Consider the following 14,353-nt stretch of genomic DNA (forward strand, 5'->3'; position numbering starts at 1 on the left):
TTTTTGTTAGTGCCAATGGGTTTCAGCCCCAGACAAGTTCACTGTGGATTCAGTGAGACCGAAAAATGACAGTGGAATGTTCTTGGAGTAAAAGGGTTATGCCCAACTTTATTCCCACGGTGGCAGGTCAATCCCTAGAATCCCATCCACTTACAGCAAGTCTTCATGCAATGAGCCGGTCTTTGCCTCCGGTCTCTCGCCCCTGCAGCCGCGTCTCAGTCTATGTTTTCGGCGCTGCCACCGCTCCAGCCTCTGCTCTCCTGCAGCCCTGCAATCATGCAGCAGCCCAGAGCACTGGGCTGAGCTGTTTATATGTATAGAGTCAATAACAACGTATTGCCCACATGTGTGTGGTGAGCAAGCTGAATCAGGGCCAGGTGAGAATCCTGGGCATAGGAACCATCACTTTCTCCACAGTTGGCATGGTATATTTTTTTCCATCCTTTTACTTTTAACCTATTTGTCTCTTTATATTTAATGGGGACATTTTTATAAGCAATATTTAATTAGATCTTACTATTTTAAAATCTAGTCAGACCATCTCTGCCTTTTAATTTGTTGTTAGACTGTCTAGATTTATTATGATTATTAACTGCTGTCTCTTTATAGTCTGTCTCCAAATGATATTAAACCATTTCATGTGACATATGAGAACCTTATAATAGTATTACACTTTCCTACTCCTGGCCTTTATGCTGTTACTGTCATACATTTTACTTATATGTTACAAATTTAATAATACATTGTTATTGTTTTAATAATCAATTGTCTTTTAAAGATATTTAAATAATAAGAAAAATGTAGTTACCGTTTCCAGTGCTCTTCTTTCCTTTGTGTGGATCCACATTTTTGTTCTGTCATCATTTTCCTTCTGCCTGAAGGACTTCCTTTACCATTTCCTCTAGGGAAGGTTTGCTGGTGGGGATTCTTTCACCATTGCTTACTTGCTTTAAGCCTTTGTTTCACCTGCATTTTGAAAGGTATTTTTGATGAGTATAGAATTCTAAGTTGACAAGCTTTTTTCTTTCAGTACTTCTAAAGGTTTTTTCCCATTATCCCATTTGTATGGTTTCTAACCAGAAATCTGATGTCACTCTTATCTTTGTTTTGTTGTACCTAATGTTTCTTTTTTTGTCTGGTGGCTTTAATAAAGATTTTTTTGTTTATCACTGGTTTGAATAGTTTATTATAGTGTGCCTAGGTGCCTATGTGTCTTGTGCTTAGAGATCAGTGAAGTTTTTGGGCCATTATTTCTTCAAATATTTTTTGTCCCTTTTTCTCTCTCCTCTAAGTACATATGTGTAGATTTATTAAAATTGTCACACAGCACACTGAAGCTGTTCATTTTCTTAAATTGTTTTTCTCTCTGTATTTCATCTTGTATAAATTTCTTCTGCAGTGTAAGATAAGTAATCTTTTCTAAATCCTTCCATTTGCAACAAAGTGAATGAATCTTGAGGGTATTATGCTCAGTGAAATAAACCAGGCAGAGAAAGACAAATACCAAATGATTTCACTTATTTGTGGAGTATAAAAACAAAGCAAAACAGAAGGGACAAAAGAGCAGTAGACTCATGGACACTGAGAAGGGACTAGCGGTTACCAAGGGGAAGGGTTTTAAAGGGGCGTGATAATTCTCAGTCACAATATAAGTTGCTCACAGGGAATGGTAGTACAGCACAGAGAATACCATTAATGATTCTGTAACATCTTACTATGTTGCCAGATAGTAACCGCACTGGAGGGGGTGAGGATTTAATAATATGGGTAACTGTGGAACCACTGTGTTGTATTTTTGAAACCAACACAAGAATGATCAATGATACTTTAATAAGAAAAAATAATCTTTTCTTTTGAAATGTCTGATCTGCTAGTATTTCTGTCTTGCCTGTTTTTCATCACTAGATGTTTGACTTTACATCTTTCATATCTTCCAATCTCTATTTTTCAAACATGGGGCATTTAGTTCTGATAACTGTTGTGAAATCATTTTCTGTTAATTCTAAATTTTGTGTCAATTCTGGGTTGGTTTCAAGTAATTTGTTTTTCTCCTCATTTTCATTCCCTTTATGTGTCCTTGTTTCTTTGCATGCCTGCTAATTTTTTATTGGATCCTGGGCATTGTAAATTTTATTTTCTTAGGGTGCTGGCTATTTTTGTGCTCCGATTAATTTCTTGATTTTGTTCTGGACTTACAGTGAAATTAGTTAGAAAGAGTCTGGTCCTTTGGGGTCTTGCCTGTAAGATTTGTTAGGTAGGACCAGAGCAATGTTTAGTCTAGGGCTAATTGCCCCCATTACTAAAGCAAGACCCTTTTAAATACTCTACCCAGGGTCCCCCTGCATTATGAGGCTTTCTAGTCTAGCTGGTGTCCGTAGCCTTTAGAGAATCAAGTCCAGTTTCCTCCTGTCCTTTATATAATACTTTCCTCCACCTCAGGTGGTTCCTCACATCTGTGCCCTGACTAGTAGTACTCAGCTGAATCCTTGAGGGCAACCCTTTGCAGATCTCTGGTGTTTTTTTCTCTGTGCAACTCTCTTTTTTCTGGTACTTTACCTGTGCCTTAGATTCTCTCACCTGGTTCTTTCAGCCAGTTTTAAGTCTTCGTACGTCTTGGTTGATCTTTGTTGAATGAGTGCCAAATTGTCAACTTGATTCAAGTGATGTCTGCAATAATTGAATCTATTATTTAACTGATGATCTGCCTGGCATTCTGAGATCTGACCACTGAAGAATTTATGGAAAGTGTTTTAATGTGGAGAGTTAGCTGGAAAATTTCAACAGGTGAAAAATTATAGAAAATCTTTGTTTTGTCTAGTTTTCATAATTCAGAAAAGATGGTATGGTAGAGAAGATTTTTTTAAAGTAATTTTTTTATTAAGGTATCATTGATACACATTCTTATGAAGGTTTCACAAGAAAAACAATGTGGTTATTACATTTGCCCTTATTATCGAGTCCCCCCATACCCCACTGCAGTCACTGTCCACAGTGTAGTAAGATGTAAGATGCCACAGAATCACTGCTTGTCTTCTCTGAGCTAAACTGTCTTCCTCATAACCCCACACATACCGTGTGCACCAATCATAATACCCCTCAATCCCCTTCTTCCTCCCTCCCCACCCCTCCCCTTTGGTAACCCCTAGTCCCTTCTTGGAGTCTGTGCATCTGCTGCTATTTTGTTCCTTCAGTTTTGCTTCGTTGTTATACTCCACAAAAGAGGGAAATCATTTGGTATTTGTCTTTCTCCGCCTGACTTATTTCACTGAACATAATACCCTTTTAGCTCCATCCATGTTGTTGCAAATGATAGGATATGTTTCTTTCTTTTGGCTGAATAGTATTCCATTGTGTATATGTACCACATCTTCTTTATCCTTCATCTACTGATGGACACTTAGGTTGTTTCCATATCTTGGCTATTGTAAATAGTGCTGTAATAAACATAGGGGTGCAGCATATGTCTTTTTGAATCTGAGAAGTTGTTTTCTTTGGGTAAAATCCTAGGAGTGGAATTCCCAGGTCAAATTGTATTTCTATTTTTAGTTTTTTGAGGAACCTCCATATTGCTTCCCACAATGGTTGAACTAGTTTACCTTCCCACCAGCAGTGTAGGAGGGTTCCCCTTTCTCTGCATCCTCGCCAGCATTTGTTGTTCCTAGTCTTTTCTATGTTGGCCATCCTAACTGGTGTGAAGTGATATATCTCATTGTGGTTTTAATTTGCATTTTTCTTGATAATTAGCGATGTGGAGCATCTTTTTATGTGCCTGTTGGCCATCTGAATTTCTTCTTTGGAGAAGTGTCTGTTCATATCCTCCGCCCATTTTTTAATAGGGTTATTTGCTTTTTGGGTGTTGAGGCATGTGAGTTCTTTATATATTTTGGATGTTAACCCCTTGTCGGATATGTCATCTACAAATATATTTTCCCATACTGTAGGATATCTTTTTGTTCTGCTGATGGTGTGCTTTGCTGTACAGAATATTTTTAAAAGTAGCAGAATATACATTAGTGATACACTAATAATAGTCCTATGGTGGATTTAAACATTTTTTTCTTTATATTTAATGTATGTAAAATTTACTGTGTAGTTTTTCATGAAATGCAAGAAACTGAGTCTTGAATCTTCAGTGAAGAGTGTCTATCTGTCTGACTTGATGCTTTTATTAACAACAATTTTTTAATTTAAAGGTCATTTTTCTTTAAAGGTCGTTTTTGTGGACCCTCCTACTGTGTACTAAAATTCACACAAAAGCTGAGCCCATGAGATTTATCTATCGCTATGTTAGTTTGTACTTTCCACTGGTATTGGTATAAGTTAATGATATCTAACAAAGAATGTTATGGTTTAATAAGACCATTGTTAGTTTTACATTTTGAAAGTCTGTTAATTTAGGGGAAAAAGATAGTAAATTAAAAGAGGCACCTATCATACAAGTAACCAAAAAGTCAACCTAAATATTGTGGAAGAACTGTACAGCCTGGCAAGGCTGTAAGACAAATCTGTGTTTCACCTTAATTTTTTATGAAACAAGTAATAAGTAGTCCAAAGTTTTTAGCTATACAAAATAATTGATTGTGTATGCAGAACTTAAATTTAAAGAACTAATTTTTTACCAGTGTTTCAATGAAATTACTGTTCAGCTACTTATTTTCATTGTATTTAAAAATGGACTAGTGATCTGTCACCAGATAATTTCTTTCAGCATTACAGATAAACAAAATTTTACTAATTCAGTGTCTTGAGATGGCAAAATAAACATCAGTATAATTGAGCACAAGCACAAAAATATAAATTTTTGAGTTTTCCTTTTTTTTAAATGATAATAAGTTTTTTAAAAGTTTAAAGTGTTACTTAGCTTAAAGTGGCAACAATTATAGAAAAAAATCAGCATTCTAAGACATGGAGATATCTTAATAAAGAGGAATAGTTCATTTGGATTTTTATTTTTCAGGAACCAGTAATCTAGTCTGTATCTATATACAACACATACCTTTTTTCTCTCTCTTGTATTTGTAGGTTCTGCTGGAGACTTACATTTGGCATCTATGTGAAATTCAAGTGGAAAATCACATGTACGAGTATTGCTGTCAGGCGGTTGATTCATTGATCATGCCTGCAGAGGGAAGTTCCGTTCTGGTGGCTGACTGCCAGCAAATGTAAATGCTTATCCTAGATGTCCAGCATCTCTCCTTTTTACTGGAGTGAAAACCCCTCCAGATACCAACAGAACATCAACTGCCGAAAATGCGTCCCATGTTAAGGATGTCGTCAACCTAAGTTCATGTGCCCTGTCTGTACAGTTGTTGTGGGTGGTTTACCATCTGGAAGCTCCTCAAGCTCTGATCCAGGCCCTGTATCTGCTTCTGAAATGTCTCTGCTTCATGCTTTGGGTCCAGTGCAGACCTGGCTGGGACAAGAGCTGGAGAAATGTGGCATTGATGCCATGATTTATACTCGGTATGTCCTCAGTCTTCTTCTGCATGACAGCTATGACTACGACCTGCAGGAACAGGTATTTACACATTTTAAATGTTTGTGAAAGTCCATGATGTGTCTACATGTTTGTGTTTCTCTTGAAAGAGTGCTTTCATACTCTAGAAGAGGGTTATAGACCCTGAGGTCCACCACTTTAACCTACCATGAGTAAATGAGCCGTGTCACACGGCTCACCGGCTAGGTCAGTTATTTCTCCGTACTTACACCTTTTTAGTGCTGACTACATTGTGGCACAGATTCTGGGTCTGTCTGGGCTGGTAACAGTTTGATGACGTGCTGTCTTCAAGTAGCACTGCTCCAGATGTAGGTTTTTGTTGTTTTAGGAGCATCACATTATGACTAGACAGTTTAATCATTGTGTCTGTTACACTTCTGAACGTTCCAGAGTTACTACTTCATTTTATCTGCAGGAGTGATGTTCGCCTGCTTATTAATCAAACTGTGTTACAAATGAGCAGACCTAAAATTTGGGGACAGCACATAACTTTGCCATGAAGTCACTGTATATCACCTGGCAAGTCAGCCATTATGCATTTTATATGACTTAGATGCTGAGTTTAAAGTGAAAAAGCAAATCTAGGTTCTTGAAAAAGAATCTCAACTTTTCTCCCTCTCCAAGAGGAGCTCCTGAAAGCGAGGCCTGCGAAAGGGAAGCAGAGTCATCAGCAGCCAGGGACAGTTCCAAGTGACTGTCCTGGAAGTGTACAAACTTCACGCAAAATGGAGCATTTTGGGTGCAGTTTTTGTCATCGTCGTAAATCATTGTTGATCACACTGAAAGGACGGACAGTTTCATTGGCAGAAGAAACTGGTTTTGTCCTTCCAAACCACAGAAAAGCCTTGCAGTCCCATAAATATAGAGCATTGCAGTCTCATAAATATAGAGTCCCATAAATATAGAGGGACATTCGTCACACATCAGTTGTGTTGATGGTATTTTCTCACTGCTGTTTCTTGTCCTTTCTAGCTAGCCATACGTGCATTTTCCCTGCTTCCAGGTTACTTATGTCCTGGCTGGTGAGAATTAAGTCAGGTAAAGTTTTCAGGGGATTTAATATGTGACCTGATAATCAGAAAATGTATCTTGATGATCAGTATTTTGTATATATATAACTTCCTTACCAAGGCTCTATTATTTTCTATCATTTTTCCAGTAAATGTAAAGTATACTTCTTAGGGGCAAGTAAAATCTTAAATCTCCAAGACTGAAAGAATTTTTATTTCCAGAAATGAGGAAGACATTTCTCTTAACTTAAAAACCATATACTCTGAGGATTGTATATTAACAATATCAGCCTATTATATTTAATCAACACCAATAAATGTGTTGGCACACAGTATTTATGTGCTTGGTGCTGTAAGACATTGAAAAGGAAATAGAACATAGGCCTACTATTAAGGTTATAGTTGAACACATCTCTGATGAGATATGTTTGCGAATTCCTCTGGTTTCTTTATTAGCAGGGGCATGGGGTTAGGGGTCAAGGCCGCTATCAGTGCCCAGCTCTGTCTGAACCTTCCCCTGAAGTTCTGGTTTGTCTTTAGGGAACAGGACAGAAAAAGGTTAGTGAAACACAACATGTCTGGAGATAGAAGGAGAATCCCCAGGGAAGTAAAAGGCTCGTAGAGAGTCTTCCCCTCAGTGCAGGGTAGCAGAGCCAAGTCCCGTGCTGACGGGGAAGGTCACATGGAAAATGATACTTGTCTTCATAAGAGGTGATGTAAGAGTCAGTCAGCACCTACCTTACTGGTGCATGACTCTAGGGGGGCGGCGTGCTCACTGTATCCCCAGAAGGAGAGTGAGGGATCTTCTCTAACAGAGGAGGGCATGAGCTGAGAGGTGTTCTCTAAGGAGAAAGGGGGGTGGGAGGGCCTGCTCACCTGCTGCACTGAGGCTCCAGTGGCAGTAATGCTCACAGGCCTGTTGGAGGCAAGGAAACTGACTATCTTTTCTGATCTCTGGGTCACACTTAACGGCAGCCTCACTCCTCGGAGGCCAAACGATTCCACTTCTGGGTGTCCATTTCCTCACATCTTCACCCTTCAGTCTTTGAATTAGTCTATAATCTTGGCTTGAATAGTGCCAGGTTTTAGGCCATTGCTTCAATTACTAACCTTACTGCCATATTTAGTCCTTTTTCTCAATTTTGGTTTAAAACAAACCCACAAAGAGCTCTTGAGTTCTAAGAAGCAGATTTTGCACGTGACTTGGCTTGGGCCTGGCTGTCCAAGATACAGGTAGGATGGAGGCTGATGAGACCCAGTCCTGGTTGAGGCTAACTGGCGAGCAGAGTTGTGTGTGGACCTCAGACTGGAGCAGGTGCGCAGTGTGGCAGCCCGGTTACGGTGGCACTGGAGGTACTGTGGTTGTGTCACAGTGATTGGATATCCATGAGAAATTCTTTCTTTTTTTTCCCCTTTTTCTTTTGTGCATGATTACCATACTCCTGTAAATGTACTTCAGGAATTCACTATAGATAATTTTTAGATATAAAAATATATATATATGTTGACTTTAGATATAAATCTTCCAAGTCCCATATTACTTTTCTCTATGCATCTTTTCCTGGTAATTCCCAATGAAAACCATGTCTTCTCCCAAACTTGATCATATTTCTACTGTACATCTCTTCACTGTGGTTATTAGGATGTATTTAATACCTTTGCAGTAGATTATAAGATTCTTGTAGGCAGAAAGATATGTTCATCTTTCTAAACAATTTAAAGTTCCTGTGAAATAATTTCAAACATCAGAAGAATAGCAAGGACAGTACAGAGGACCTGTGTACTCTTCACTCAGTCACCAGTTGCTAACATTTTTCCACATTTGCTTTATTTCTCTCCTCTCCTTCTGATGCCAACTTACCCTAAATATATCAGTGTGTATTTCTTAAGATCAGACTTTTCTTAGATAGCCTTAGTACAACTAGGAAATTCAGGAAGATTAACATCAACACATGATTATTTCTAGCTCACTGTCAGTGTTCAGTGTTTATCACCTGTCCCAGTAATGCCCTTCTCGGTGGTGTTCTCCTCCCTCCAGGACCCAGTGTGAGAGCATGCATTGGGTGCAGCAGTCACCCCTCTTCAGTCTCCTTCAACTTGGAACAGTTCCTCCTCTCCCTGTTGTGTCTTGTGACACTGACATTTTTTGAAGCTTACAGGCCAGTTGTTGATGGAATGTCCCTTTCCTTGGGTTTGTCTCATATTTCCTCCTATGCATTCGTGGCAGGGACATGAGGCTGGTGGTGTACCATGGCAGGCGGCATGTGCCATCAGTCTGTGTCATCCTTGGCAGTGCCAACCTGGGCCAGGTGGTGTCTGCCAGTTTTCTCCACCATAAAGCCCAGCGCTCCTGTCTGTGTTCACCCAGTGACCTGTGCAGAGGGACTTGGATGGTCTAACTGCCTGTAGGTGGTTCCGTCTGAGTTAGTGGTTACTTTGATGGTTATCAAATGGTGGTTTTCTGCCCCAGTGTCCACCCACATCCAGTAGTCGGCCTTCTCACTGCAGTGCCATTTATTTTTTAAAGCCAGCAGCGCTGTTGCGTGGAGAACACACAGCAGGCAGAGTGATGCCCATCGCTTCATACTAGGGCTTCAGACCCACACCTTGAGGGTGTCACATTCCCTGCTTTACTCCCATGTGTGTTTACTTTACATATGTGGGGAGATTTGAGGATCTGCTGAAGCCACACGGTTAGGCAGGGGTCATGATTTAAACTCAGGTCTGTCTTTCAGACCCAAATCATGTGCCCTTTTATGAAGTACCAGAGGGTTTTGTTTTTGTTCTTGTTTTCATATATAGCAAATAATTGTTGAATGAGTAACTTCTATTGTAAAGGTGATCTTTGGAAACTGTCGAACTGGCTGACTGTTTTTTCAGTACACTTGTGGTTTTTAGAGGTGGGAAGAAATTAGTCTTCTCAGTTCACAGTTGAATTTTGAGTTGAGTCCCTAAGAATAAAAGTGAACAGCACAGCAGCGTGCATTGCCAGGAGACTTGGAGCATTAAGCCTGGATCCTGTGACTCTTAGAATAGATCTGTGTGACATTATTTCAAAACTATTTTATAGTCTTACTTAAAAATGGCTAAAAGGGAAACTCTAGTAAAACTAAAAAGGCAGGGTTTACTTTCCTGCCTTGAGGCTGTGCTAGGCTGCCCAGGGCCTGTTGGGATGGGAGGAGCTACGCAGGGGCTGGGCACCTTCCGCTGTCACTCTTAAAGCCCCAGACAGCCTAGCTTTCCTTGGTAGCTAGTTAGATCAAAACCACCGTCCAAGAGCTTATTAAAACATCTCTTATGTCTTTGTATTTTAATGTTCTCAGTTTCATGAAATTGTTTTGTCCTTACCAGGAGTCTGTGGATCATGACAGAAAACCCAGCTTAGTGTGGCTGTAGGAGAAGGGATGGTAGAAACAAGCACATGCACATTAAATACTGGATGCCCACCATGTGCCTGAGGGCCTGCTGTCCACACCCAGTAATTCACTTGGACCTCACAGCACCCTGTTGGCACCCTTTTGGCCATCTCATAGGTGGAAGTACTTAAAGACAGTGGCTAAGTAGCTTGCATATGGCCAAAAAGTGTTGGATCATTTATTGGTTTAAAAACTCAGAATGTCCAAGGGCAGGCTGACCTCAGTGGCAGTGTGATCCAGGGCCTTCAGAAGAATCAGTGCCCTACTTGAAGTCTGCCTTCTCTGTTGCTTTTATTCTTTTTTTTTTTTCTTGGTATCATTAATCTACAATTACATGAAGAACATTATGTTTACTAGGCTCCCCCCTTCACCAAGTCCCCCCCACATACCCCTACACAGTCACTGTCCATCAGCGTAGTAAGATGCTGTAAAATCACTACTTGTCTTCTCTGTGTTGCAAAGCCCTCCCCGTGCCCCCACCACACATTATACATGCTAATCATAATGTCCCTTTTCTTTTTCCCCATCCTTATCCCTCCCCTCCCTCCCTTTGTCCCCTGTCCCTTTCCCTTTGGTAACTGTTAGTCCATTCTTGGGTTCTGTGATTGTGCTGCTGTTTTGTTCCTTCAGTTTTTTTTTTTGTTCTTATACTCCACATATGAGTGAAATCATTTGGTACTTGTCCTTCTCTGCCTGGCTTATTTCACTGAGCATAATACCCTCCAGCTCCATCCATGTTGTTGCAAGTGGTAGAATTTGTTTTCTTCTTATGGCCGAATAACATTCCATTGTGTATATGTACCATCCCTTCTTTATCCATTCATCTACTGATGGACACTTAGGTTGCTTCCATTTCTTGGCTATTGTAAATAGTGCTGCGATAAACATAGGGGTGCATCTGTCTTTTTCAAACTGGGCTGCTGCATTCTTAGGGTAAATTCCTAGAAGTGGGATTCCTGGGTCAAATGGTATTTCTATTTTGAGCATTTCAAGGAATCTCCATACTGCTTTCCACAATGGTTGAACTAATTTACATTCCCACCAGCAGTGTAGGAGGGTTCCCTTTTCTCCACAACCTCACCAACATTTGTTGTTGTTTGTCTTTTGGATGTTGGCCATCCTAACTGGTGTGAGGTGATATCTCACTGTGGTTTTAATTTGCATTTCTCTCATGACAAGCGATGTGGAGCATCTTTTCATGTGTCTGTTGGCCATCTGAATTTCTTCTTTAGAGAACTGTCTATTCAGCTCCTCTGCCCATTTTTTAATTGGATTATTTGTTTTTTGTTTGTTGAGGTGTGTGAGCTCTTTATGTATTTTGGATGTCAACCCTTTATTGGATCTGTCATTTATGAATATATTCTCCCATACTGTAGGATACCTTTTTGTTCTATTGATGGTGTCCTTTGCTGTACAGAAGCTTTTCAGCTTGATATAGTCCCACCTGTTCATTTTTGCTTTTGTTTCCCTTGCCCGGGGAGATGTGTTCATGAAGAAGTCACTCATGTTTATGTCCAAGAGATTTTTGCCTATGTTTTTTTTCTAAGAGTTTTATGGTTTCATGACTTACATTCAGGTCTTTGATCCATTTCGAATTTACTTTTGTGTATGGGGTTAGGCAGTGATCCAGTTTCATTCTCTTACATGTAGCTGACCAGTTTTGTCAGCACCATCTGTTGAAGAGACTGTCATTTCCCCAATGTATGTCCATGGCTCCCTTATCGTATATTAATTGACCATATATGTTTGGGTTAATGTTTGGAGCCTCTATTCTGTTCCACTGGTCTGTGGCTCTGTTCTTGTGCCAGTACCAAATTGTCTTGATTACTGTGGCTTTGTAGTAGAGCTTGAAGTTGGGGAGCGAGATCCCCCCCACTTTATTCTTCCTTCTCAGGATTGCGTGGCTATTCGGGGTCTTTGGTGGTTCCATATGAATTTTTGAACTATTTGTTCCAGTTCGTTGAAGAATGCTGTTGGTAATTTGATAGGGATTGCATCGAATCTGTATATTGCTTTGGGCAGGATGGCCATTTTGACTATATTAATTCTTCCTAGCCAGGAGCATGGGATGAGTTTCCATTTGTTAGTGTCCTCTTTAATTTCTCTTAAGGGAGTCTTATAGTTTCAGGGTATAGATCTTTCACTTCCTTGGTTAGGTTTATTCCTAGGTATTTCATTCTTTTTGATGCTATTGTGAGTGGATTTGTTTTCCTGATTTCTCTTTCTATTAGATCATTGTTAGTGTATAGGAAAGCCACAGATTTCTGTGTGTTAATTTTGTATCCTGCAACTTTGCTGAATTCCGATATTAGTTCTAGTAGTTTTGGATTGGAGTCTTTAGGGTTTTTTATGTACAATATCATGTCATCTGCAAATAGTGACAGTTTAACTTGTTCTTTACCAATCTGGATTCCTGGTATTTCTTTGTTTTGTCTAACTGCCGTGGCTAGGACCTCCAGTACTTTGTTGAATAACAGTGGGGAGAGTGGGCATCCCTGTCTTGTACCCGATCTCAGAGGAAAAGCTTTCAGCTTCTCGCTATTCAGTATGATGTTGGCTGTGGGTTTGTCATATATGGCCTTTATTATGTTGAGGTACTTGCCCTCTATGCCCATTTTGTTGAGAGTTTTTATCATGAATGGATGTTGAATTTTGTCGAATGCTTTTTCAGCGTCTGTGGAGATGATCATGTGGTTTTTGTCCTTCTTTTTATTTATGTGGTGGATGATGTTGATGGATTTTTGAATGTTGTACCATCCTTGCATCCCTGGGATGAATCCCAATTGGTCATGGTGTATGATCCTTTTGTTGAGTTTTTGAATTCGGTTTGCTAATATTTTGTTGAGTATTTTTGCACCTACGTTCATCAGGGATATTGGTCTATAGTTTTCGTTTTTGATGGGGTCTTTGCCTGGTTTTGATATTAGGGTGATGTTGGCTTCATAGAATGAGTTTGGGAGTATTCCTTCCTCTTCTATTTTTTGGAAAACTTTAAGGAGAATGGGTATTATGTCTTCTCTGTAGGTCTGATAAAATTCCGAGGTAAATCCATCTGGCCCGTGGGTTTTGTTCTTGGGTAGGTTTTTGATTACCGCTTCAATTTCGTTGCTGGTAATTGGTTTGTTTAGGTTTTGTGTTTCTTCCTTGGTCAGTCTTGGAAGGTTGTATTTTTCTAGGAAGTTGTCCATTTCTCCTAGGTTTTCCAGCTTGTTAGCATATAGGTTTTCACAGTATTCTCTAATAATTCTTTGTATTTGTGTGGGGTCTGTCGTGATTTTTCCTTTCTCGTTTCTGATTCTGTTGATGTGTGCTGACTCTCTTTTTCTCTTAATGAGTCTGGCTAGAGGCTTATCTATTTTGTTTATTTTCTCGAAGAACCAGCTCTTGGTTTCATTGATTTTTTTTTCTATTGTTTTATTCTTCTCAATTTTATTTATTTCTTCTCTGATCTTTATTATGTCCCTCCTTCTGCTGACCTTAGGCCTCATTTGTTCTTCTTTTTCCAATTTCGATAATTGTGACATTAGACTATTCATTTGGGATTGTTCTTCCTTCTTTAAGTATGCCCAGATTGCTATATACTTTCCTCTTAAGACTGCTTTCGCTGCATCCCACAGAAGTTGGGGCTTTGTGTTGTTGTCATTTGTTTCCATATATTGCTGGATCTCCATTTTAATTTGGTCGTTGATCCATTGATTATTTAGGAGCATGTTGTTAAGCCTCCATGTGTTTGTGAGCCTTTTTGCTTTCTTTGTACAATTTATTTCTAGTTTTATACCTTTGTGGTCTGAAGAGTTGGTTGGTAGGATTTCAATCTTTTTGAATTTACTGAGGCTCTTTTTGTGGCATACTATGTGGTCTGTTCTGGAGAACGTTCCATGTGCAGTTGAGAAGAATGTGTATCCTGTTGCTTTTGGGTGTAGAGTTCTATAGATGTCTATTAGGTCCATCTGTTCTAGTGTGTTGTTCAGTGCCTCTGTGTCCTTACTTATTTTCTGTCTGGTGGATCTGTCCTTTGGAGTGAGTGGTGTGTTGAAGTCTCCTAAAACGAATGCATTGCATTCTATTTCCTCCTTTAATTCTGTTAGTATTTGTTTCACATATGCTGGTGCTCCTGTGTTGGGTGCATATATATTTATAATGGTTATATCCTCTTGTTGGACTGACCCCTTATCACTATGTAATGTCCTTCTTTATCTCTTGTTACTTTCTTTGTTTTGAAGTCTATTTTGTCTGATACTAGTACTGGAACACCTGCTTTTTTCTCCTTGTTGTTTGCCTGAAATATCTTTTTCCATCCCTTGACTTTTAATCTGTGCATGTCTTTGGGTTTGAGGTGAGTCTCTTGTAAGCAGCATATGGATGGGTCTTGCTTTTTTATCCATTCTGTTACTCTGTGTCTTTTGATTGGTGCATTCAGTCCATTTACA

The 14,353-nt window shown here is 39.5% G+C and overlaps 1 protein-coding gene across 9 annotated transcripts in view; it reads left to right on the forward strand.

The window, feature by feature from the left end:
* The window catches only part of LOC118930278 (TBC1 domain family member 14), a 220,129-nt gene that overhangs the window by 40,432 nt on the left and 165,344 nt on the right, over nucleotides 1–14,353 (forward strand). For 8 of the 9 annotated variants that reach the window (XR_005031980.2, XM_036921367.2, XM_057501986.1 and 5 more), the window contains one exon: nucleotides 5,023–5,518. Coding sequence is in view for 7 of the 9 variants with exons in the window: in XM_036921367.2 (XP_036777262.2) it covers nucleotides 5,288–5,518 (231 nt within the window). In the remaining 2 variants the exon portion in view is untranslated. Of the gene's footprint in view, nucleotides 1–5,022; nucleotides 5,519–14,353 lie in introns of those variants that run through there. The other variant, XM_036921365.2, reaches the window with a different exon arrangement.

This window comes from Manis pentadactyla, chromosome 5 (genome assembly GCF_030020395.1).
Source record: "Manis pentadactyla isolate mManPen7 chromosome 5, mManPen7.hap1, whole genome shotgun sequence".
In the NCBI taxonomy this organism is placed as follows: Eukaryota; Metazoa; Chordata; class Mammalia; order Pholidota; family Manidae; genus Manis; species Manis pentadactyla.